Below are 22,867 nucleotides of genomic sequence, written 5' to 3' on the forward strand. Positions count from 1 at the left end.
AAAAATAGGCCTTCTGTTCCTATACTACCTCATTGCGTCAGTTTATACACAACTTTATAATCACGTCACAGCTCCTTCGATAACACAGCTATTAACCAAAATAACAGTATGATAATTGTAGCCTATTGTCAAAGGAAGAATAGGAAGTACATCACAGTACGTAACAGTGGCATTGGAATTTTATCCATTTTAGAATAAGGCTGTAAGGTAACAAAATATGTCAAAAGTTAAGGGGTCTGCATACTTTCCGAATGCACTGTATATATACTGTACATATAATTTTCGTATTCCTCTAAACATATTTAACAGGCATGGCTAATGATCGGAGTAATGGCAAATGAGAATTTGGTATGACGGCAAAATTGACTTTGTAGATCTGCATTAGTGTGTGTTGGGAATAGAAATAGTACATGATCATCACACATCGTGAGAGGTGTAGGGCATGCCGTAGTGTTTAACATTGAACGACTAATGCCCTACCTAGTGCCCGTAAACCTGTCTGATGGACCGTGTAGTGACATTACCATTGGTAATGCAAGCAAAGTGATGTTTGCATGTGCATGCCACTGCACCGGGAAAGTTCCTCTCACGGTAGCGATTATTAGATGGATACATTTTAATGCATTTTTTGATTAACTCATGTATTCGATGGGTTTAGGTGTTTGATCACTTTTCCTAATTGTGGTAACATCATCTTAGTTACTTAGTTAGCTGTTAGACTATAATAGAGTGGATATTCTAGAACAGGGTTTCCCAAACTTGGTCCTGGGGCCTCCCATGGGTGCATGTTTTGTTCAGCTGTGTAGTGCTAGGGCAAACAACAAAACATGCCCCTATGGGAGGCCCCAGGACCAAGTTTGGGAAACCCTCTTCTAGAATAATTATAGAATTATTCTATGAGGTGAAATAGTCAGTTATAATGCATTATTCCATTCTCTGTCGAAACAATTTGTGAGCAATATAGTTCTGAATAACACCTCATCTGAAAAAGACCTCTCTTTTCTTTTTGTCACGTGTCTGCATTGGCAGAACATCTTGGGATTGAATGTATGGATAGTTCCTTTCTCGTCAGTTTGCAGACGTAGGACTAGAAGCTTGAGCCTGCCCCCCTCAACTCCAGTCAGTTTCCTTGTGCCAATGAAGGGATCATCCAGCCATAACATACAATATTTGTTATAGAATAATAAACATACATGCACGCTATATATGTAGCTCAAATATGCTGCCCATCTATCAAGCCTTTATGCTGTTATTCTGGCAGCATGCCCAAAAATGGCAATGTGATTAACGTCATATAGTTCCACTCAAGTTTCGAAGCCGCATGGTGTAGCCAGCATCTACTACACTTGGTCATGACACCTTCAATTATACATTTTTGGAAAACCTCGATGTGTTAGCGTATAGTCAAATTATCCTGCACACATACAAACAAACGACGAGTAGGTCCTCAAAATACCACCACACACATTAGGTTCTAAAATGTCCACCATAAACTCACATTAGACACATTCAAACGTTTGAGCTACAGTAGACTATCTCTTGTTGTTGTGTCTGACACACATTAGATAGTGTAGGTGCCCGGAGAGACTGCAGTGTGTTTATGCTGTATGTTCAGATCCCTTCAGCTCTTGCTTTTGCCTCTTCCTTGCATCTCCCCTGATCCCTCCTCTGTTCCAACCAGTATTTCGCATGTCATGCCAGCTATGCTGACAGCGTCCTCCCTCGCTACCCATTCATTTCATCTCCTTCTTTCCTGTCTTCCTATTTCCTACTGTACCGTGTGGATGTACTGTATGTGTCCAACAGTATCCCATTTTGTTTTCCTGTCATCTCATGCTACCTCCCCTTGTCTCCTCAGTGATGTCAGTTTTTGCTGTAGGTCTTTTAAGTGATCTTGATGTTGAACAATTGACCAAATAATTGTTCTTCATTTTCAAAAGTGATTGTTTCTAGCATCATTTGTTCACAGGACACGTAATACTGAGGCAAACCGACCATTTTTTAAAAACGGAGTAGAGTACAAACTAGGTGTGATTACTGAACAGTTCATATAATTACACACTTCACTTGATCCCCTAATCTGGTGACTTGTAACCTATAAATATTTTGAAAGACAAATATTCCATAATTCCAAGCGCTGGGTCCTGTGAACAAACAATGTTGCACTGTTTGCAGTATTAGAATATTAACATTACACAAAGGAGTGATTTTGAATTGTCTTGATGCATAACAATGTCTTATATACAGTATGCATCTGTTGTATTAGTAACACCTGGTCTGGTTAGAATGCATTGTGGAAAATGCATTTCTGTGGTTTGCCTAGTCATGATTACTGAGCCCGACCTTGAACTAACACTTCCTCGCTTCCCGACTGGATTTAGCAGAACTGCCTCCTCAGATCAATGTGTTCGATTTCCTCCGTCTCGGTCAACAGCCAACACCCACTAACACAATGTTATATCTGGGCCACGTTCAGTAGCCAAACATTGTTTAACATTGCAGAAAGAAATGCCATGAATAAAGCCAACGTGATTCCTCTAAAACGTTGTGCCCCGGTTTGTTTCTGTGAACGTATAACCCTATAATACATCACCTAACACACGTTTGTTCGTTTCCCTTGGGATTTCCAAGTAGAGCTTGGTTTGTGTAACAGTAAGGCCTGCATGTTGTGGAGTTTTAAGAATGCATTGTCCTCTTTTCCAGAAGCCGAGGAGCTGTATCAGAAACGTGTATTAACAATAACAGGAATCTGCATTGCACTCCTAGTGGTTGGAATCATGTGTGTGGTTGCCTACTGCAAAACAAAGTAATTCACGTCACATTTTTACGCTAAACTCAAAATCATTATTTACTAGTATCCTTATTACGTAATTTGTAGTTTTCTCTGAGGTAATAGCCTGCACATTTGAACATTTAAATATTTTTTGGGGTCGATTCACAACCTCTGATGTCAACCTTTGACAAAATCTGTCATCCCTCTGATTTTTGGATTGGCTAAATGGCTGGTCAGTCTCACAATGCAGTTTGTCTTTACGTGCACAGAAAGCAGAGGAAAACGCTCCATCATCTTCTGAGGCAGAGCCTACGAAATGAGAGAAACACCATGGCTAGTATGGCTAATGGACCTCCGATTTATAACCCTTCCCTTGAAAACGTCCAGTTTGTCAATGTAAGTCACTCACGTAGCTTACACCTTATAATGGTGACTAAGCAACTCTCACGCTAACTTTCAAATGTTCATTGATTTCAGAATGTATTCACAGCCCTTGACTTTTTCCACATTTGTTGTGTTACAAGATGGGATTAAAATGGGTTTAATTGTCTTTTTTTGTCAATGAGCTATACAAAGCACTCTGTCAAAGTCTAAGAACATTTTAAACATTTGTAAAAAAATAATAAAAGAATAATAATACATTAATATATCTTGATTAGATAAGTATTCAACCCCCTGAGTCAATTCATGTTAGAAACACCTTTTGGAAGCGATTACAGCTTTGAGACATTCTGGGGAGTATCTAAGAGATTTATAAATCAAATCAAATCAAATGTATATATATAGCCCTTCTTACATCAGCTGATATATCAAAGTGCTGTACAGAAACCCAGCCTAAAACCCCAAACAGCAAGCAATGCAGGTGTAGAAGCACGGTGGCTAGGAAAAACTCCCTAGAAAGGCCAAAGCCTAGGAAGAAACCTAGAGAGGAACCAGGCTATGAGGGGTGGCCAGTCCTCTTCTGGCTGTGCCGGGTGGAGATTATAACAGAACATGGCCAAGATGTTCAAATGTTCATAAATAACCAGCATGGTCAAATAATAATAATCACAGTAGTTGTCAAAGGTGCAACAGGTCAGCACCTCAGGAGTAAATGTCAATTGGCTTTTCATAGCCGATCATTGAGAGTATCTCTACCGCTCCTGCTGTCTCTACAGAGTTGAAAACAGCAGGTCTGGGACAGGTAGCACGTCCGGTGAACAGGTAAGGGTTTCATAGCCGCAGGCAGAACAGTTGAACCTGGAGTAGCAGCACGGCCAGGTGGACTGGGGACAGCAAGGAGTCATCATGCCAGGTAGTCCTGAGGCATGGTCCTAGGGCTCAGGTCCACCGAGAGAGAGAAAGAAAGAAATTGAGAAAGAAAGAGAGAAAGAGAGAATTAGAGAGAGCATACTTAAATTCACACAGGACACCGGATAAGACAGGAGAAATACTCCAGATATAACAGACTGACCCTAGCCCCCCGACACAAACTACTGCAGCATAAATACTGGAGGCTGAGACAGGAGGGGTCAGGAGACACTGTGGCCCCATCCAATGATACCCCCAGACAGGGCCAAACAGGCAGGATATAACCCCACCCACTTTGCCAAGCACAGCCCCCACACCACTAGAGGGATATCTTCAATCACCAACTTACCATCCTGAGACAAGGCCGAGTATAGCCAACAAAGAACTCCGCCACGGCACAACCCAAGGGGGGGCGCCAACCCAGACAGGAAGACCACGTCATTGACGCAACCCACTCAAGTGACGCACCCCTCCTAGGGACGGCATGGAAGAGCACCAGTAAGCCAGTGACCCTGTAATAGGGTTAGAGGCAGAGAATCCCAGTGGAGAGAGGGTAACTGGCCAGGCAGAGACAGCAAGGGCGGTTCGTTGCTCCAGTGCATTTCCGTTCACCTTCACACTCCTAGGCCAGACTACACTCAATCATAGAACCTACAGAAGAGATGAGTCTTCAATAAAGACTTAAAGGTTGAGACCGAGTCTGCGTCTCTCACATGGGTAGGCAGACCATTCCATAAAAATGGAGCTCTATAGAAGAAAGCCCTGCCTCCAGCTGATTGCTTAGAAATTCTAGGGACAATTTGGAGACCTGCGTCTTGTGACCGTAGCGTACGTGTAGGTATGTACGGCAGGACCAAATCGGAAAGATAGGTAGGAGCAAGCCCATGTAATGCTTTGTAGGTTAGCAGTAAAACCTTGAAATCAGCCCTTGCCTTAACAGGAAGCCAGTGTAGGGAGGCTAGTACTGGAGTAATATGATCAAATTTTGGTGTTCTAGTCAGGATTCTAGCAGCTGTATTTAGCACTAACTGAAGTTTATTTAGTGTTTTATCCGAGTAGCCGGAAAGTAGAGCATTGCAGTAGTCTAACCTAGAAGTGACAAAAGCATGGATACATTTTTCTACATGGATTAATTTTTGGACAGAAAATTTCAGATTTTTGCAATGTTACGTAGATGGAAAAAAAGCTGTCCTTGAAACAGTCTTGATATGTTCGTCAAAAGAGAGATCAGGGTCCAGAGTAACGCCGAGGTCCTTCACAGTTTTATTTGAGACGACTACAACCATCAAGATTAATTGTCAGATTCAACAGAAGATCTCTTTGTTTCTTGGGACCTAGAACAAGCATCTCTGTTTTGTCTGAGTTTAAAAGTAGAAAGTTTGCAGCCATCCACTTCCTTATGTCTGAAACACAGGCTTCCAGCGAGGGCAATTTTGCGGCTTCACCATATTTCATCAAAATGTACAGCTGTGTGTCATCCGCAAAGCAGTGAAAGTTAACATTATGTTTTTGAATGACATCCCCAAGAGGTAAAATATATAGTGAAAACAATAGTGCTCCTAAAATGGAATCTTGAGGAACACCGAAATTTACAGTTGATTTGTCAGAGGACAAACCATCCAAAGAGACAAACTGATATCTTTCCGACAGATAAGATCTAAACCAGGCCAGAACTTGTCCGTGTAGACCAATTTGGGTTTCCAATCTCTCCAAAAGAATGTGGTGATCGATGGTATCAAAAGCAGCACTAAGGTCTAGGAGCATGAGGACAGATGCAGAGCCTCGGTCTGACACCATTAAAAGGTAATTTACCACCGTCACAAGTGCAGTCTCAGTGCTATGATGGGGTCTAAAACCAGACTGAAGCATTTCATATACATTGTTTGTCTTCAGGAAGGCGGTGAGTTGGGTTAGTTTTTCAAAAGTTTTTGAGAGGACTGGGAGATTCGATATAGGCCGATAATTTTTTATATTCTCTGGGTCAAAGTTTGGCTTTTTCAAGAGAGGCTTTATTATTGCCACTTTTAGTGAGTTTGGTACACATCCGGTGGATAGAGAAGCGTTTATTATGTTCAACATAGGAGGGCCAAGCACAGGAAGCAGCTCGTTCAGTAGTTTAGTTGGAATAGGGTCCAGTATGCAGCTTGAAGGTTTTGAGGCCATGATTATTTTCATCATTGTGTCAAGAGATATAGTAATAAAACACTTGATTGTCTCCCTTGATCCTAGGTCCTGGCTGTTGCAGACTCAACACAACTGAGCGCTGGAGGAAAACGCAGATTTAAAGAGGAGTCTGTAATTTGCTTTCTAATGATCATGATCTTTTCCTCAAAGAAGTTCATGAATGTATTACTGCTGAAGTGAAAGCCATCCTCTCTTGGGGAATGCTGCTTTTTAGTTAGCTTTGCTACAGTGTCAAAAATACATTTTGGATTGTTCTTATTTTCCTCAATGAAGTTGGAAAAATAGGATGATCGAGCAGCAGTGAGGGCTCTTCGATACTGCACGGTACTGTCTCTCCAAGTTTGTCGGAAGACTTCCAGTTTGGTGTGGCGCCATTTCCGTTCCAATTTTCTGTAGCTTGCTACAGAGCTCGGGTATTTTCTGTATACCAGGGAGCTAGTTTCTTATGACAAATGTTTTTAGTTTTTAGGGGTGCAACTGCATCTAGGGTATTGCGCAAGGTTAAATTGAGTTCCTCAGTTAGGTGGTTAACTGATTTTTGTCCTCTGACGTCCTTGGGTAGGCAGAAGGAGTCTGGAAGGGCATCAAGAAATCTTTGTGTTGTCTAAAAATGTATAGCACTACTTTTGATGCTCCTTGGTTGGGGTCTGAGCAGATTATTTGTTGCGATTGCAAACGTAATACAATGGTGGTCTGATAGTCCAGGATTATGAGGAAAAACATTAAGATCCACAACATTTATTCCATGGGACAAAACTAGGTCCAGAGTATGACTGTGGCAGTGAGTATGTCCAGAGACATTTTGGACAAAACCCACTGAGTCGATGATGGCTCCGAAAGCCTTTTGGAGTGGGTCTGTGGACTTTTCCATTTGAATATTAAAGTCACCAAAAATTTGAATATTATGTGCTATGACTACAAGGTCCGATAGGAATTCAGGGAACTCAGTGAGGAACGCTGTATATGGCCCAGGAGGCCTGTAAACAGTAGCTATAAAAGTGATTGAGTAGGCTGCATAGATTTCATGACTAGGAACTCAAAAGACGAAAACGTCATTTTTTTTGTTGTAAATTGACATTTGCTATTGTAAATGTTAGCGACACCTCCGTCTTTGCGGGATGCACGGGGGATACGGTCACTAGTTTATCCAGGAGGTGAGGCCTCATTTAACACAGTAAATTCATCAGGCTTAAGTCATGTTTCAGTCAGGCCAATCACATCAAAATTATGATCAGTGATTAATAGTTCATTGACTATAACTGCCTTTGAAGTGAGGGATCTAACATTAAGTAGCCCTATTTTGAGATGTGAGGTATCACAATCTCTTTCAATAATGGCAGAAATGGAGGAGGACTTTATTCTAGTGAGATTGCTAAGGCGAACACCGCCATGTTTAGTTTTGCCCAACCTAGGTCGAGGCACAGACACGGTCTCAATGGAGATAGCTGAGCTGACTACACTGACTGTGCTAGTGGCAGACTCCACTAAGCTGGCAGGCTGGCTAACAGCCTGCTGCCTGGCCTGCACCCTATTTCATTGTGGAGCTAGGGGAGTTAGAGCCCTGTCTATGTTCGTAGACGAGAGCATCCCTCCAGCTAGGGGGGTCACTCCTCAACAGGCCAGGCTTGGTCCTGTTTGTGGTTGAGTCCCAGAAAGAGGGCCAATTATCTACAAATTCTATCTTTTGGGAAGGGCAGAAAACAGTTTTCAACCAGCGATTGAGTTGTGAGACTCTGCTGTAGAGCTCATCACTCCCCCTAACTGGGAGGGGGCCAGAGACAATTACTCAATGCCGACACATCTTTCTAGCTGATTTACACGTTGAAGCTATGTTGCGCTTGGTGACATCTGACTGTTTCATCCTAACATCGTTGGTGCCGACGTGGATAACAATATTTGATCACCTGGATTGTACAGTATTGGTACATTATTATTTTTTTAATTCTTCAAGCTCTGTCAAGTTGGTTGTTGATTATGTCTAGACAGCCATTTTCAAGTCTTGCCATAGATTTAAGTCAAAATTGTAACTAGGCCACTCAGGAACATTCAATGTCATCTTGGTAAACTACTCCAGTGTACATTTGGCCTTGTGTTTTAGGTTATTGTCCTGCTGAAAGGTGAATTTGTCTCCCAGTGTCTGTTGGAAAGCAGACTGAACCAGGTTTTCCACTAGAATTGTGCCTGTGCTTAGCCCTATTCCATTTCGTTTTATCCTGAAAAACTCCCTAGTCCTTGCCGATGACAAGCATACCCATAACTTGATGCAGTGATGTTTTGTGTTGGATTTGCCCTAAACATAACGCTTTGTATTCAGGACATAAAGTTAATTTCTAAGCCCAATTTTTTGCAGTTTTACTTTAGTGCCTTATTGCAAACAGGATGCATGTTTTGGAATATTTTTATTCTGTACAGGCTTCCTTTTCATCCTGTCATTTAGGTTAGTATTGTGGAGTAACTACAATGTTGTTGATCCATCCTCAGTTTTCTCCTATCACAGCCATTAAACTCTGTAACTGTTTTAATGTCACCATTGACCTCATGGTGAAATCCCTAAGCGGTTTCCTTCCTTTCGAAAAACGTTATTCAACGTTGACATTATAGGCGGTTGTGTGTGTGTGTAGGCCAGTGACACAATCTCAATTTCATACATTTTAAATTCAGGCTATAAAACAACAAAATGTGGAAAAAGTCAAGGGGTTTGAATACTTTCTTAAGGCACTGTATATATTTTTGTTGACTTGTTTCAGAGTACATAGAGCTACAGTATCTGCACATTTCATATTGTGAACGTGATTTCATGGCCTTATTATTGATGCTTCTTTTGATTGTTTCCCGTTTCCCTTCTTATAGCAATTTGTGTCTAAAAATGCATTGCCCACACAGCATCTACCCGTGAAGGAAACGGAAATGTCTTTCTCCACGAGCCAGTACACATCATCAGTGCATCAATCCACAACGGTCACCCACACCTCCAGTCAAAGGTAACCCTATACAATCCGACACGACAGCTTTCCTTTTTCCTTTCCTTCCTCTCCTCCCATCTGTAAAAGTCGTCCGCTTTTAAAAAGAGATGAGCAATAGCGCTTGCTCTAAGAAGACACCGTAATAATGTGTCTAAGATAAAGTGCTTTTATATAATGTTATTTTCATCTCCTTCAATCTGTCATAACTGTCAAGATGCATTACAGCCTCTCTACGCTATCTTAATCGAAGTCCTTCTCATTTCACCCCAGCCAACCTCCGCTTTTCCTCCTTTCCTCTTTCCCCTCCGTTTATATCAGGGGTTTGAAAAGCAATGAGTTCACATTGGGGGGAATTCCGACCCCAGTTAAGGCACGTCAATTGAACGTAATGATCTTTTTAGGATCTTTTCTCTCCATGCGTATTCGGACCTTGAACTTAAGCATGAGAATAGTGTGTTTTTCACATGCTCTCCGTTTGGGGTGGAGACCGAATAGAGGAAGTGTATCTACAGATACGCCGTATTCTGACCTTCAACTTAATGCCCTTATAATTCCACCACCTTTACACGCGAGGAAACCATGAATAACATCTAGTGAATCTATCGGTTCCAAGTGGAAATAGCATCTACTTTATGCTTTCCGATAGAAATAACACCATTCTCCATGCACTGTAATTTACAACTTGATACGAGCTAGGTAAATGAGTAATCCGTTTTCGATAAGGGAGTTGTGTATATATAAATGACACTTGTTTTAGATTTATATTACCTTATAATCGATGGAGACGTGAAACCAGTTATATGGTAGCATACTGAAGCATGTCAACATATCCATTTCCCACAGTACAGCTTATGAAATGCTGTGCCATTATGCAGAATTGAAACTGTACAGCCTTTTAACTTATGTAGCCTGAGAAACAAGGTTCATGAAGTCAATAACTTGCTTGTGACAGATGACATTCATATTCTGACTATCTCTGAAACACACTTAGATAATAGCTTTGATGATACAGTGGTAGCAAAACATGGTTATAACATCTACCGAAAGACAGAAATACCAACGGAAGCGGTGTTGCGGTCTATATTCAGAACCACATTCCTGTAAAGCTTAGAGACAATCTAATGTTAAATATTGATGAAGTAATATGGCTATAGGTTCATCTGCCTCACCTAAAGTCCATTCTGGTGGGAAGCTGCTACAGACCACCAAGTGATAATAGTCACTATCTGGATAATATGTGTGAAATGCTTGATAATGTATGTGATATCAACAGAGAGGTATATTTTCTGGGTGATTTAAATATTGACTGGCTATCATCAAGCTGCCCACTCAGGAAAAAACTTAAAACTGTAACCAGTGCCTGCAACCTGGACCAGGGTAGTTACAAACCGCACAGGAATTAAATCATCAACATGTATTGATCACATTTTTACTAACGCTTCAGATATTTTCTCTAAAGCAGTATCTAAATCCACTAGGATGTAGTGATCACAATATAATAGCCATATCTAGGAAAACCAAAGTTCCAAAGGCTGGGCCTAATATAGCGTATAAGAGGTCATAAAACACGTTTTTTAGTAATTCATATGTTGATGATGTAAAGAATATTTGCTGGTCTGTGGTGTGTAATGAGGAGCAACCAGACGCTGCAATTGACGCATTTATGAAACTACTTATTCCTGTTACTAATAAGCACGCACCTATTAAGAAAATTACTATAAAAACTGTTAAATCCCCTTGAATTGATGAGGAATTGAAACATTTTATGGTTGAGAGGGATGAGGTAAAAGGTATGGCAATTAAGTCTGGCAGCCCAACTGATTGGCAAACGTATTGCAAATTAAGAAATCATGTGACTAAACTAAATAAAAATAAACTACACCATGAAACAATATCAAGAATGATAGTAAAAAGCTTTGGGGCACCTTAAATTACATTTTGGGGGAAAAAGCCAGCTCTGCTCCTTCATTATTGAATCAGATGGCTCATTCATCACACAGCCCACTGATATTGCAAACTACTTTAATGACTTCTTTACAGGCAAGATAAGCAAACTTAGGGATGACATGCCAGCAACAAACACTGACACTACACATCCAAGTATATCGGACCAAATTATGAAAGACAATAATTGTACTTATGAATTCTGTAAAGTCAGTGTGGAAGAGGTGAAACAACTATGGTGTCTATCAACAATGACAAGCCACCAGGGTCTGACAATCAGGATGGAAAATTACTGAGGATAATAGCAGACGATAATGCCACTCCTATTTGCCACATCTTCAATTTAAGCCCACTAGAGAGGCCTGGATGGAAGCTAAAGTCATTCCGCTACCCAAGAATAGTAAAGTCCCCTTTACTGGCTCAAATAGCTGACCAATCAGCCTGTTACCAACCCTTAGTAAACTTCTGGAAGAAATTATGTTTGACCAGATACAATGCTATTTTACAGTAAACAAATTGACAACAGACTTTCAGCATGCTTATAGGAAAGGACTCTCAACAAGCACAGCACTTACACAAATGACTGATGATTGGCTGAGAGAAATTGATGATAAAATGATTGTGGGGGCTGTCTTGTTAGACTGCAGCTTTTGACATTACCGATCATAGTCTGCTGCTGGAAAAACATCTGTGTTATGACTTTACACCCCCTGCTATAATGTGGATAAAGAGTTACTTGTCTAACAGAACACAGAGGGTGTTCTTTAATGGAAGCCTATCAAATATAATCCAGTTAGAATCAGGAATTCCCCAGGGTAGCTGTTTAGGACCCTTGCTTTTTTCAATTTTTACTAACGACATGCCACTGACTGAGTTAAGCCAGAGTTTCTATGTATGCGGATGACTCAACACTATACATGTCAGCTACTACAGTGACTGAAATGACTGCAACACTCAACAAAGAGCTGCAGTTAGTTTCAGAGTGGGTGGCAAGGAATAAGTTAGCCCTAAATATTTCTAAAACTAAAAGCATTGCATTTGGAACAAAACACTCACTAAACGCTAAACCTCAACTAAATCTTGTAATAAATCATGTGGAAATTGAGCAAGTTGAGATGACTAAACTGCTTGGAGTAACACTATATTGTAAACTGCCATGGTCAAAACATATTGATGCAGTAGTAGCTTAGACGGCGAGAAGTCGTCAACATTATCAACCAGGCAGGCCCTAGTTTTGTCGCACCTTGACTACTGTTCAGTTATGTGGTCAGGTGCCACAAAAAGGAAAATTGCAGTTGGCTCAGAACAGGGCAGCACTGCTGGCCCTTAGATGTGCACAGTTAGCTAATATTAATAATATGCATGTCCATCTCTCCTGGCTGAAAGTGGAGGAGAGATTGACTTCATCACTGCTTGTATTTATGAGAGGTAGTGACATGTTGCAGGCACCGAGCTGTCTGTCTAAACTACTGGCACACAGCTCAGACACCCATGCATACCACACAAGACATGCCACAAGAGGTCTCTTCACAGTCCCCAAGTCCAGAACAGACTATGGGAAGCACACAGTACTACATAGAGCCATGACTACATGGAACTCTATTCCACATCAAGTAACTGATGCAAGCAGTAAAATTTGATTTAAAAACACCTTATGGAACAGCGGGGACTGTGAAGCAACACAAACATTGGCACAGACACATGCATACACACACACACGATAACATACGCACTATACATACACATGTATTTAGTACTGTAGATATGTGGTAGTATGAAGTAGGGGCCTGAGGGCACACAGTGTGTTGGGAAATCTGTGAATGCATTATAATGTTTTTAAAATGGTATAAACTGCCATAATTTTGCTGGACCGCAGGAAGAGTAGCTGCTGCCTTGGCAGCACCTATTGGGGATCCATAATAAATACAAAACAAAAAAATGATTTTATGTTTTTTTTTTCTCTCTGTAAATGTTTTGGGAAGCCTGGCTTCCCTTGGTATCCATGAATACACGCCACTCTCCACAATTCTAACCTAATTGTCTAAACTACTGGCACACAGCTCGGACACCCATGCATACCCCACAAGACATGCCACAAGAGGTCTCTTCACAGTCCCCAAGTCCAGAACAGACTATGGGAGGTACACAGAACTACATAGAGCCATGACTACATGGAACTCTATTCCACATGGAGATAACACTCCCTCAAGTAACTGATGCAAGCAGTAAAATTAGATTTAAAAAACAGGTAAAATGGAACAGCGGGGACTGTAAGCAACACAAACATTGGCATACACACACACACACACACACACACACACACACACACACACACACACACACACACACACACACACACACACACACACACACGATAGCATACGCACTATACATACTCATGGATTTAGTAATGTAGATATGTGGTCATCGTGCCTGAGGGCACACAGTATGTTTTGAAATCTGTGAATGTATTGTAATGTTTTAAAATTGTATAAACTGCCTTAATTTAGCTGGACCCCAGGAAGAGTAGCTGCTGCTTTGGCATCAGCTAATGGGGATCCATAATAAATAAAAAAACAAATGCAAACTTACAGGGATGGGCACTCTCGAATGTCGTAATCATAAGCTACCCCAATTTTCTCTGTTTCCTATTTCTTTCATGTTAAATGTTAGCCACTATCAGCAGACCCGGCGCCAGGGGGCAGTTGAAATCGATGAGGGGGCTACATTTATTGGGGTTCTTGCATTGGAATTATATTGAATTCTGCTTATATCACGCTATATCACAATAAACAAAGACTCTTGAGATCATTGAGTGCTTTTGAAGTGACAGGCTACAGATTTCACAACAACCCTCCCTTGCGCTGCATCAGCGTAAAATAAGGGCCTTCTGGCAGTGTTTGCCACACACCCTCCCCTTATTCTGGTCTCGACATTTTCAATTATGTTCGAGACACATTCCTCACAGATAAGCAGTAACCTCAAACATTGCCAGGACATAGCTTTGGTCATTCTCCCTTCAAATGAAATCATTACGGTTGAATATTTTCTGACCACCCCTCTTAAACGGACACACCACCCAAACTTGTGACAGCAAGGCAGAATGGTACATTCCAAACGAGCACTGGGTACATGATGCATATTCACCGACATGGTATGTCCATTTGGTGAATGTAGATAAGTGGAGCAAAAAATGAACATCATAGCAGTTGCCCCGAGGCAGATGAACTCCTTCCCCAGTCCCTAAACACTGTCCACTAACCTTTTGGCAATGCGAGGGCACAAACTTCCCCACATGGGCTTTTGTTGAAGCAGGTAAGGGAGTGTTCTCTCCAGAACGATGCACAGCGAACCCTTGGGTTGTCTCCAGACCCCCCAACACAACTTCCGTTCCAAACCAAGGAACATTTTTTGCAGTGCAGTCATTTTCTCTCCAAGCTTGGGGAAAGGGTCAGAGCACCCCCTCTCCTCTCTAGGCTCTGGAGAGAGCTTGTTCACAATCAATTCAGTATCCGTCAATGTCGGGATGAAAACCTCACTGAAGGGAGAATGACCAAAGCTATGTCCTGGCAATGTTTGAGGTTACTGCTTATGTGTGAGGAATGTTTGTGTTGCTTACAGTCCCAGCTATCATAGGGCCCCCTATAAGAACAGCAGAGGAGCAGGAAAGAGACAGTTCGGGCCTCCAACACGGCGTCCTCACCAGGGCCTGACTGGTAAACTTGACTCCGCCCTTATAAACATAATTCAAATATTACAAGCGGAGGCGTATCACATTACTCTTAGCCTACCATATAGATGAGAAGTGTTTTTTCCTGCTTTTTATGGAAACGCAAAAGGAGTCATACCTAACCACCCCAGTGGCTTTCCATAGGCCCCATACACACACCACGGCGCGCTCTGTCCATTGTGCTGACAGCGCAGCAGAGTATACAGATTTATTTAGCGCCAACCTGTCACTCAATCATTTGAATTTTTTTTTGCTATTTTTATATAGGGACATAAAACTAAAACTGAGGGGGCACAAGTTGGAACTGAGGGTGCTAAGCCACCTTTAGCCCACTCGTAGAGCCCTGTATGACTATCAATATCTACCATCATTAGGCCTAATAACCACACAACTATTGTTAGTGTCCTTCACTTGGTACTGTATAGCCTACATTATCATTCCATTTAATTCCATTGTTTCGTTTACATGAATTTGCTTCCTCTGTAAACACTGTCGTGGCCATGTGGTTGTTGCTGAGGATCATTAGTTACAGTTGATAATATAAAAAAAGCCATGTTGGCTAATTAAATTGTTATGGAGCAGTTTGAACCCGACGCATTGCGCAATACTTGGCCGTGTCATCACACAGTTCCATGGTTAGTGCAGGCGATAGACGAGGGTATAGGCTACTATTGAACACAATTCTCCCTACCATAATTCTATGTACACTAATCTTCCAACATTACCATGGGTTGAAGAACTGAATGTGGCAATTTTCAGAATGAATAAAAACCACCATTTGCGTAAAGGCTCTCCAAACCATTTTTTAATGATACGTTAATACTTTCCTGAACTTAAATAATCTACAAAATCAAAGTATTTTCTAATCTACCAATTGGTGCTGAAACGGAGACAAAATGTAATATGCATATATTTAGATGGCTTTCTTTCATTGATCATTGATCCCTAATATTCTGAATATATTCTAGTGAGCCTGTCAACAAAATTCTAACTAAAAGGTACTCTGTATTTTAAGGGATGGCTTCAGATAAATGTACTGAAACCCCTATTGAATGGAAACTCCAAAAGAAAATCTGTTGGCCAGCAAGTGGTAGGTTTTTCAGCAGTTGAATTAAATTTATTCAGAGCTCGCAAGGTTTCCACACCTGCAGAGCGCATTATGCGACTAAATTTGGTAAGTCTGAATACTAAATACTGAGAAGTGCGTAGGGACGGCGTGTGTGGGAAAGGCATACATTTCCTAAGTCTGAATCGCCCTGTTGTGATTAGTCTCTGTCAGTTGGCGGTTGATAGAATGATAACCCCTGTGAGCCTGCGTCCCTCGCCACTGATGTGCGCTGCCGGAAGCGGTCGGACCTCGCGTGGCTGTTTCTACTTACTACTTCTAGGCCTGGGCTTGGACGTGTAAGCAGTTAGGCAGTTTTAGCAGATTTGGGACTATTCTATTGGTCCATTAAGCCGGGGCAAGCTCAATCAAGCCCAGCTGAAGTATTTGAAATTATTTCTAAAAGTATTTGAACCCAGGTTGGCAATAGACATGTTTTAACATGTTTACAGCTTACGTCAGTGTCTGAAGCAGCCAGTGTTTTGCCGTCATTTAAGAGAAGCAATTAATTCCCCTCTTCTGTCTCCCCTCAGCTGGAGCAACTGCCGCAGCGAGTGTGCCTTCTCTCACAGCTGCTCTGTCTTGGTGATGTCATCAACGGAGAACAGCCGGCACGCCACACCCATCCACCGGGGTCGTTTGGACGCCACGGGCGGCGCCAGAGATCCGAGTGTCTACCTGAAGAACACCCGAGACACGCCAGACTCCTCCAGGGACTCGCCGTTCAGAGACAGGTAGGAGAAAGATGCCCTAATGTAGCTGATGGTGCCTCATGCTGCTTTACACACAATAACCTCCCTTCAGCCCATACAACTAATTGAGGGTTTGTGACTAATGATAGTGTCTGCCACTTCTTAATGACCTGAGTTAAATAGAGATATCCATTTAAGAATAATTTATATTTTAGAGATTATACTTGATATCAATTTTAGGGAATAACATTAATTTTATATATCAGGGCATTTTTTTATAAATATACAGTAAACCAAGATTTAATCCAAGATTTGTGGTATTTCCATTGCCATGCTATCATTTTCTTTCTTCTGAATGAAATAGTTATTTGTTAATTATTAGAGGTTTCCTATGAGCTGTCCTATTGTAACGGTGTGCACTGAGAGTCAGGAAGCAAGTTCAGGGAGTGTTTTAATAAATAAACACAACATAATGTAAAACAAGAAACACGAACAACGCACAGACATGAAACAGAAACAATAACGTAATGGAGTCCAGGTGAGTCTGATGATGTGCAGGTGCGCGTAACGCTGGTGACAGGTGTGCGCCATAATGAGCAGCCTGGTGACCCAGAGGCCGGAGAGGGAGCACACATGACACCTATATTTAGACTTCACAAACAGTCCCTCCTAGATCAAACCTAATGGACAATGATGACTTCATAAATCCTCATTAGTAAACCAATGTGGTGCTGATGAGCGCAGGTGTAACCGTGTTGTCAGAGTCGAGCTGTGCAGCAAAGATCACAGGCCACACTGAGTCAGAGAGGACCCATCTGTGCACATAACTCCAATGACTGGCTAGGGCACACGGAGACAAATGCTCCAGTGTTCTTCACATCAGTGTCTCTGTCCTCCCCACACATACAAAGAGAAAGGCCTATACAGTCCTACACCTGATTGATGAAATGGATCGGGAATGGATGTGTATCCTGAACGAGAGTAGAGGAATGTAAAAAAGAAAGTATTTGAGTGGAGACTGGTGAATTGCACTGCACTTCAGTAAAGGAGCCTACGCTCATCGGATGTGCACTTGAGGATTTGACTGTACCTATAGGGAACAAAATGTAATGCTATGGATTTAGTTAATTTAGCTAAAAGCATGTGTTAACAGTATGTGTCCCTAATAAGGATTAAAGTGTTGTCCATACATACAGTTGTGTTTTCTGACTTTTCTGTTCCTAATCGATAGTGGCTTCTCTTTTGGTCCTGTCTGTCAGGTATGTATCAGCAATGACCACCCCAACGCGCCTGTCTCCTGTGGAGTTGCTCTCTCCCGTGACCCCGGCCTCCCCTCCTTCTGAGATCTCGGCCCCACTGTCCAGCCTGGCCACCTCAGTCCCCTCGGTGGCAGTCAGCCCCTCTGGCGAAGAGGAGCACCCCCTGCTGTTCACCACCACGCTGTGGCCCCATGACAAGCCGCCCCGCCCCGACCACCACCACAGCCAGTCCAAAAGGAACTCTGCCCACTACAACTATGGCCACAAGGCCCACAGCCCCCCGCCCAGCCCGCTGAGGATTGTCGAGAACGACAAATGCGAGACCACGCAGGAGTACGAGGCGGTCGCCGCCACGGTTGTGGTACCAACCTTCCCCCCGCCAAGCCTCCCGAAAAAACTCACAAACAGCAACAATGGCCGCCGTGCCAATAGCACAAAGCCCAACGGCCACACGACGGGCCACGAAACGGAGTCCAACGAGCGAGTCAGCAGTACGGCGAGGAGCAGCTCGGAGAGCGACACGGAGGAGTCCTATTGCGTGGGAGAGGACACGCCCTTCCTGAGCTTACAGGATTCCATGGCTGCGGGTGTGGAGCCGCTCACAGACAGTTGCAGAACTTACCCAGCACTCCGACTTTCCCCGCAAGCCAGGTTATCCAGCATCATCGCCAACCAAGATCCAATTGCTGTATAATGTCAAAAATTTAAAATATCGCTTAGAAAAATACCTATGTCAGATAGGTATGTCAAAAATAAATAAGTCACTACTCAACTTTTATTTTCTATAAATTAAATATTTGCAAAAAAAAAGAAAGAAAATGTTTATTTTAGCGAAGTAGTGAATAAAGTATTTTATAAATAGAAATGTGTACAAACATGCTCATGTCATGAAAGAAAGTGCCATACACTACTATATATCAATGGTTCAGAGTATTTCAATGGAGAAAGATGTCAATGGTGCCTTTAATTTCCATTTGGTGTGCTTAAGGGAACTGCATCACGACTCTGGTCCATATATTCATCATTTCCATCTCGCTGTTGGCATTTCCACCTGACCCTTAAAACAAAAGAATCCACCAGCACTATGCATTACCTATAATGACCTGTATGAACTACTCACTGTAAGCTCAATACAATGGTGTTCTACTGAATCTGCGGTGTTGCTTATGTGTTCAAGTGCATGTCATTTCTCCTCATTCACAGTAATGCAGTCATAGCCTACTAACAGAGGTGCATACAAAAAAGTATTTAGTGTTTACCTAACACAGCACCAAAATATTATACAGGATTTCAAGATTTCCCCCCACTCACTTTTGGTTGACTCAAATGGTAAAATAAAATTGGATTAGTATTTTTTAATGCTTTTCTTGGCCCGTTAGCTAATAACAATATTCATTACCAAGTCAATCACCTAGGAAGAACGTTGAATGTGTAACCTGACTAACATGATGAAATATTTGTATGAACATAACAAGATTCAACAACTGAGACACAAACTGAACAAGTTCCACAGACATGTGACTAACAGAAATTGAATAATGTGTCCCTGAACAAAGGGGGGGTCAAAATCAAAAGTAACATTCAGTATCTGGTGTGGCCACTAGCTGCATTAAGTACTGCAGCGGATCTCCTCCTCGTGGACTGCACCAGATTTGCCAGTTCTTGCTGTGAGATGTTACCCCACTCTTCCACCAAGGCACCTGCAAGTTCCCAGACATTTCTGGGGGGAATGGCCCTAGCCCTCACCCTCCGATCCAACAGGTCCCAGACGTGCTCAATGGGATTGAGGAGGGTCATGTCAGGATGAGCCTGCAGGAAGGGTACCACATGAGGGAGGAGGATGTCTTCTCTGTAACGCACAGCATTGAGATTGCCTGCAATGACAACAAGCTCAGTCCGATGATGCTGTGACACACCGCCCCAGACCATGACGGATCCTGCCCCTCCAAATCGATCCCGCTCCAGTGTACAGGCCTCGGTGTAACGCTCATTCCTTCGACGATAAACGCAAATCCAACCATCACCCCTGGTGAGACAAAACCGCGACTCATCAGTGAAGAGCACTTTTTGCCAGTCCTGTCTAGTCCAGCGACGGTGGGTTTGTGCCCATAGGCAACGTTGTTAACGGTGATGTCTGGTGAGGACCTGCCTTACAACAGGCCTACTAGCCCTCAGTCCAGCCTCTCTCAGCCTATTGTGGACAGTCTGAGCACTGATGGAGGGATTGTGCATTCCTGGTGTAACTTGGGCAGTTGTTGTTGCCATCCTGTACCTGTGCCGCAGGTGTGATGTTCGGATGTACCGATCCTGTGCAGGTGTTGTTACACGTGGTCTGCCACTGCAAGGACGATCAGCTGTCCATCCTGTCTCCCTGTAGCGCTGTCTTAGGCGTCTCACAGTACGGACATTGCAATTTATTGCCCTGGCCACATCTGCAGTCCTCATGCCTCCTTGCAGCATGCCTAAGGCACGTTCATGCAGATGAGCAGGGACCTTGGACATCTTTCTTTTGGTGTTTTTCAGAGTCAGTAGAAAGGCCTCTTTAGTGTCCTAAGTTTTCATAACTTTGACCTTAATTGCCTACCATCTGTAAGCTGTTAGTGTCTTAACGACCGTTCCACAGGTGCATGTTCATTCATTGTTTATGGTTCATTGAACAAGCATGGGAAACAGTGTTTAAACCCTTTACAATGAAGATCTGTGAAGTTATTTGGAGTTTTACGAATTATCTTTGAAAGACAGGGTCCTGAAAAAGGGTCATTTACTTTTTTTGCTGAGTTTAGAATAATTCATAAAATAAAAATAATTGAGTAAATTGGGTAACGGTTAGTATCTTGGGATATTTACTGAATGCACTATGTATATCCTTGCCATTATTCTGTGTATTGCGTTCTATATAATAGATGTATTTAGTAATCTCTGGTTAAGCAATACTCTGTACGATTCTTGCTCTCATTATAGTCACATCTCATGACTTGCAAGTCCAAATTTTTCGAGATATGTACTGAATGAATGATTGAATATATGACTCAGTCTTCCAACAACACATCTGTGGGTAGTGCATTCTGGGGATCAAAGATAAAGCACCAATATGAAATAAGGTACATAGCGAAAGCTTTTTCATATGTTTCAATTGTGTTTTAGTATGCTAGTCAATTTCTGCATTTTTGTCCTTTTAAACATTTTGGATAATGTAAACATTTTAGATGTTACATTATCCAATCTGTTCTTTTGTGTGAATACAGTATGTATTTGTTTTCAACTGTCTGACTTTGTGTTATCTCTGTGTAATATCATCAACATTAACATATTTTATTATATAATATTTATGTTATATCCCAAGGATACATTTAGGAGTCATGCTAGACAGGAACCACATGAGATATGGGTTGAATGAGTATTCATGGCCTGCCGAAGACTGTCACCAATAATTTATCACTATAATGAATAGGTAACTTTACAAATTTTCTTTACTACATGATCACTTTTGGGACTTCATAACCAACCCGTAAAGATTCATTGTTTCCAAATGGTAATTTCCTCTTAACAATCGACAGTCTTCAATCTGCTTGTCGCCAGCATTAGCATGAAACTATGGTATGAAGGCTTTTTCCCCCCTAAATTATACGTTTGTAATGATGATGATACATTTCAGATTGGGCCAACAGATTTATATTTATTTATATTATTTATTTAGTGTTTATTTATTTTGTGGTTCTTATTTTATCTTTTAATTACATATTACATATTTTAATCCGTGTTTTATATATTTGGTTGGTATATATTTGGAAAGTGTGGACATTTTATATTTTGGAACCATTGTGTTTCTCTGTCCCCATTATATATGTTGTCTTCAATATGGGCTCAAATGTCTGTTTGCCTTTAAGCATTGATACCGCTATGTTATTCAACATAAATAAATTCAAATAAAAAATGCACAAGTACTTTGAGTGTACATACACACTGGTGATTAGCTGTGTGGCTAGAAACCAGAACAAAATCTCCCGTCAATCACATCTTGATATACCCCTTGATGAATTGCTTTCAATTTATGTAAACACCATGAAAATCTTAAGTACTTTTTAAAAATAAAAATATTAAACCAATGTTTTGTGTTTGAGGACCACCACCTCAAAGCCTTTGTCTCTGTCTTAAATATTTTCCAAAACCAGTGGCTTAAAGTACTTAAGTAGTACTTTAAAGGATTTTTAAAGGATTTGGGGGGGGTATCTGTACTTTACTTTAGTATTTTTTTACAACTTTTAATTCACTACATTCCTAAAGAAAATAATGTACTTTTCACTCCACACATTTTCAATGACACCTAAAAGTACTCGTTACATTTTAATTTTTTATTTTAATTGTAAATGTAACCTATATTTAACTTGGCAAGTCAGTTAATATTCTACTGCCTGTTGACATCTAGTGGAAGGCTTATGAAGTGCATACAGATCCATAAATATAAGGCAATTGAATAGGCAAGCCCTGACACAGAGCCCCATTTTCAGAATTTTCACTTCCTGTTTGGAAGTTTGCTGCCAAATGAGTTCTGTTTTACTCACAGATATAATTCAACCAGTTTTAGAAACTTCAGAGTGTTCTCTGTCCAATAGTAATAATAATATGCATATTGTATGATCTAGAACAGAGTACGATGCCGTTTAATTTGGGCACGATTTTTCCCCCAAAGTGAAAACAGCGCCCCGTATTTCTTTACGAAAAGAATTAGCAAAAACATTTGGTGTTTGCCAAAAGGCATGTGGGAGACTCCCCAAACATATGGAAGAAGGTACATCTGGTCAGATGAGATTAGAATTGAGCTTTTAAGCCATCAAGGAAAACACTGTCTGGCGCAAATCCAACACCTCTCATCATCCTCATCACCTCTCATTTTTCATCGGCAGGGACTGAGAAACTGGTATGAATT

The 22,867-nt window shown here is 41.5% G+C and overlaps 1 protein-coding gene across 1 annotated transcript in view; it reads left to right on the forward strand.

Moving 5' to 3' along the window:
• The window catches only part of LOC139551680 (pro-neuregulin-1, membrane-bound isoform-like), a 68,247-nt gene extending 46,201 nt beyond the window's left edge, over window positions 1–22,046 (forward strand). Inside the window, exons 4-8 of the mRNA XM_071362957.1 lie at window positions 2,611–2,806; window positions 3,043–3,169; window positions 9,098–9,228; window positions 16,523–16,723; window positions 17,941–22,046. Coding sequence (XP_071219058.1) covers window positions 2,611–2,806; window positions 3,043–3,169; window positions 9,098–9,228; window positions 16,523–16,723; window positions 17,941–18,634 — 1,349 coding nt within the window. The 3' untranslated portion in view covers window positions 18,635–22,046. The remainder of the gene's footprint in view (window positions 1–2,610; window positions 2,807–3,042; window positions 3,170–9,097; window positions 9,229–16,522; window positions 16,724–17,940) is intronic.
• The last annotated feature ends 821 nt before the right edge of the window (window positions 22,047–22,867 follow it).

This window comes from Salvelinus alpinus, chromosome 24 (assembly GCF_045679555.1).
Source record: "Salvelinus alpinus chromosome 24, SLU_Salpinus.1, whole genome shotgun sequence".
In the NCBI taxonomy this organism is placed as follows: domain Eukaryota; kingdom Metazoa; phylum Chordata; class Actinopteri; order Salmoniformes; family Salmonidae; genus Salvelinus; species Salvelinus alpinus.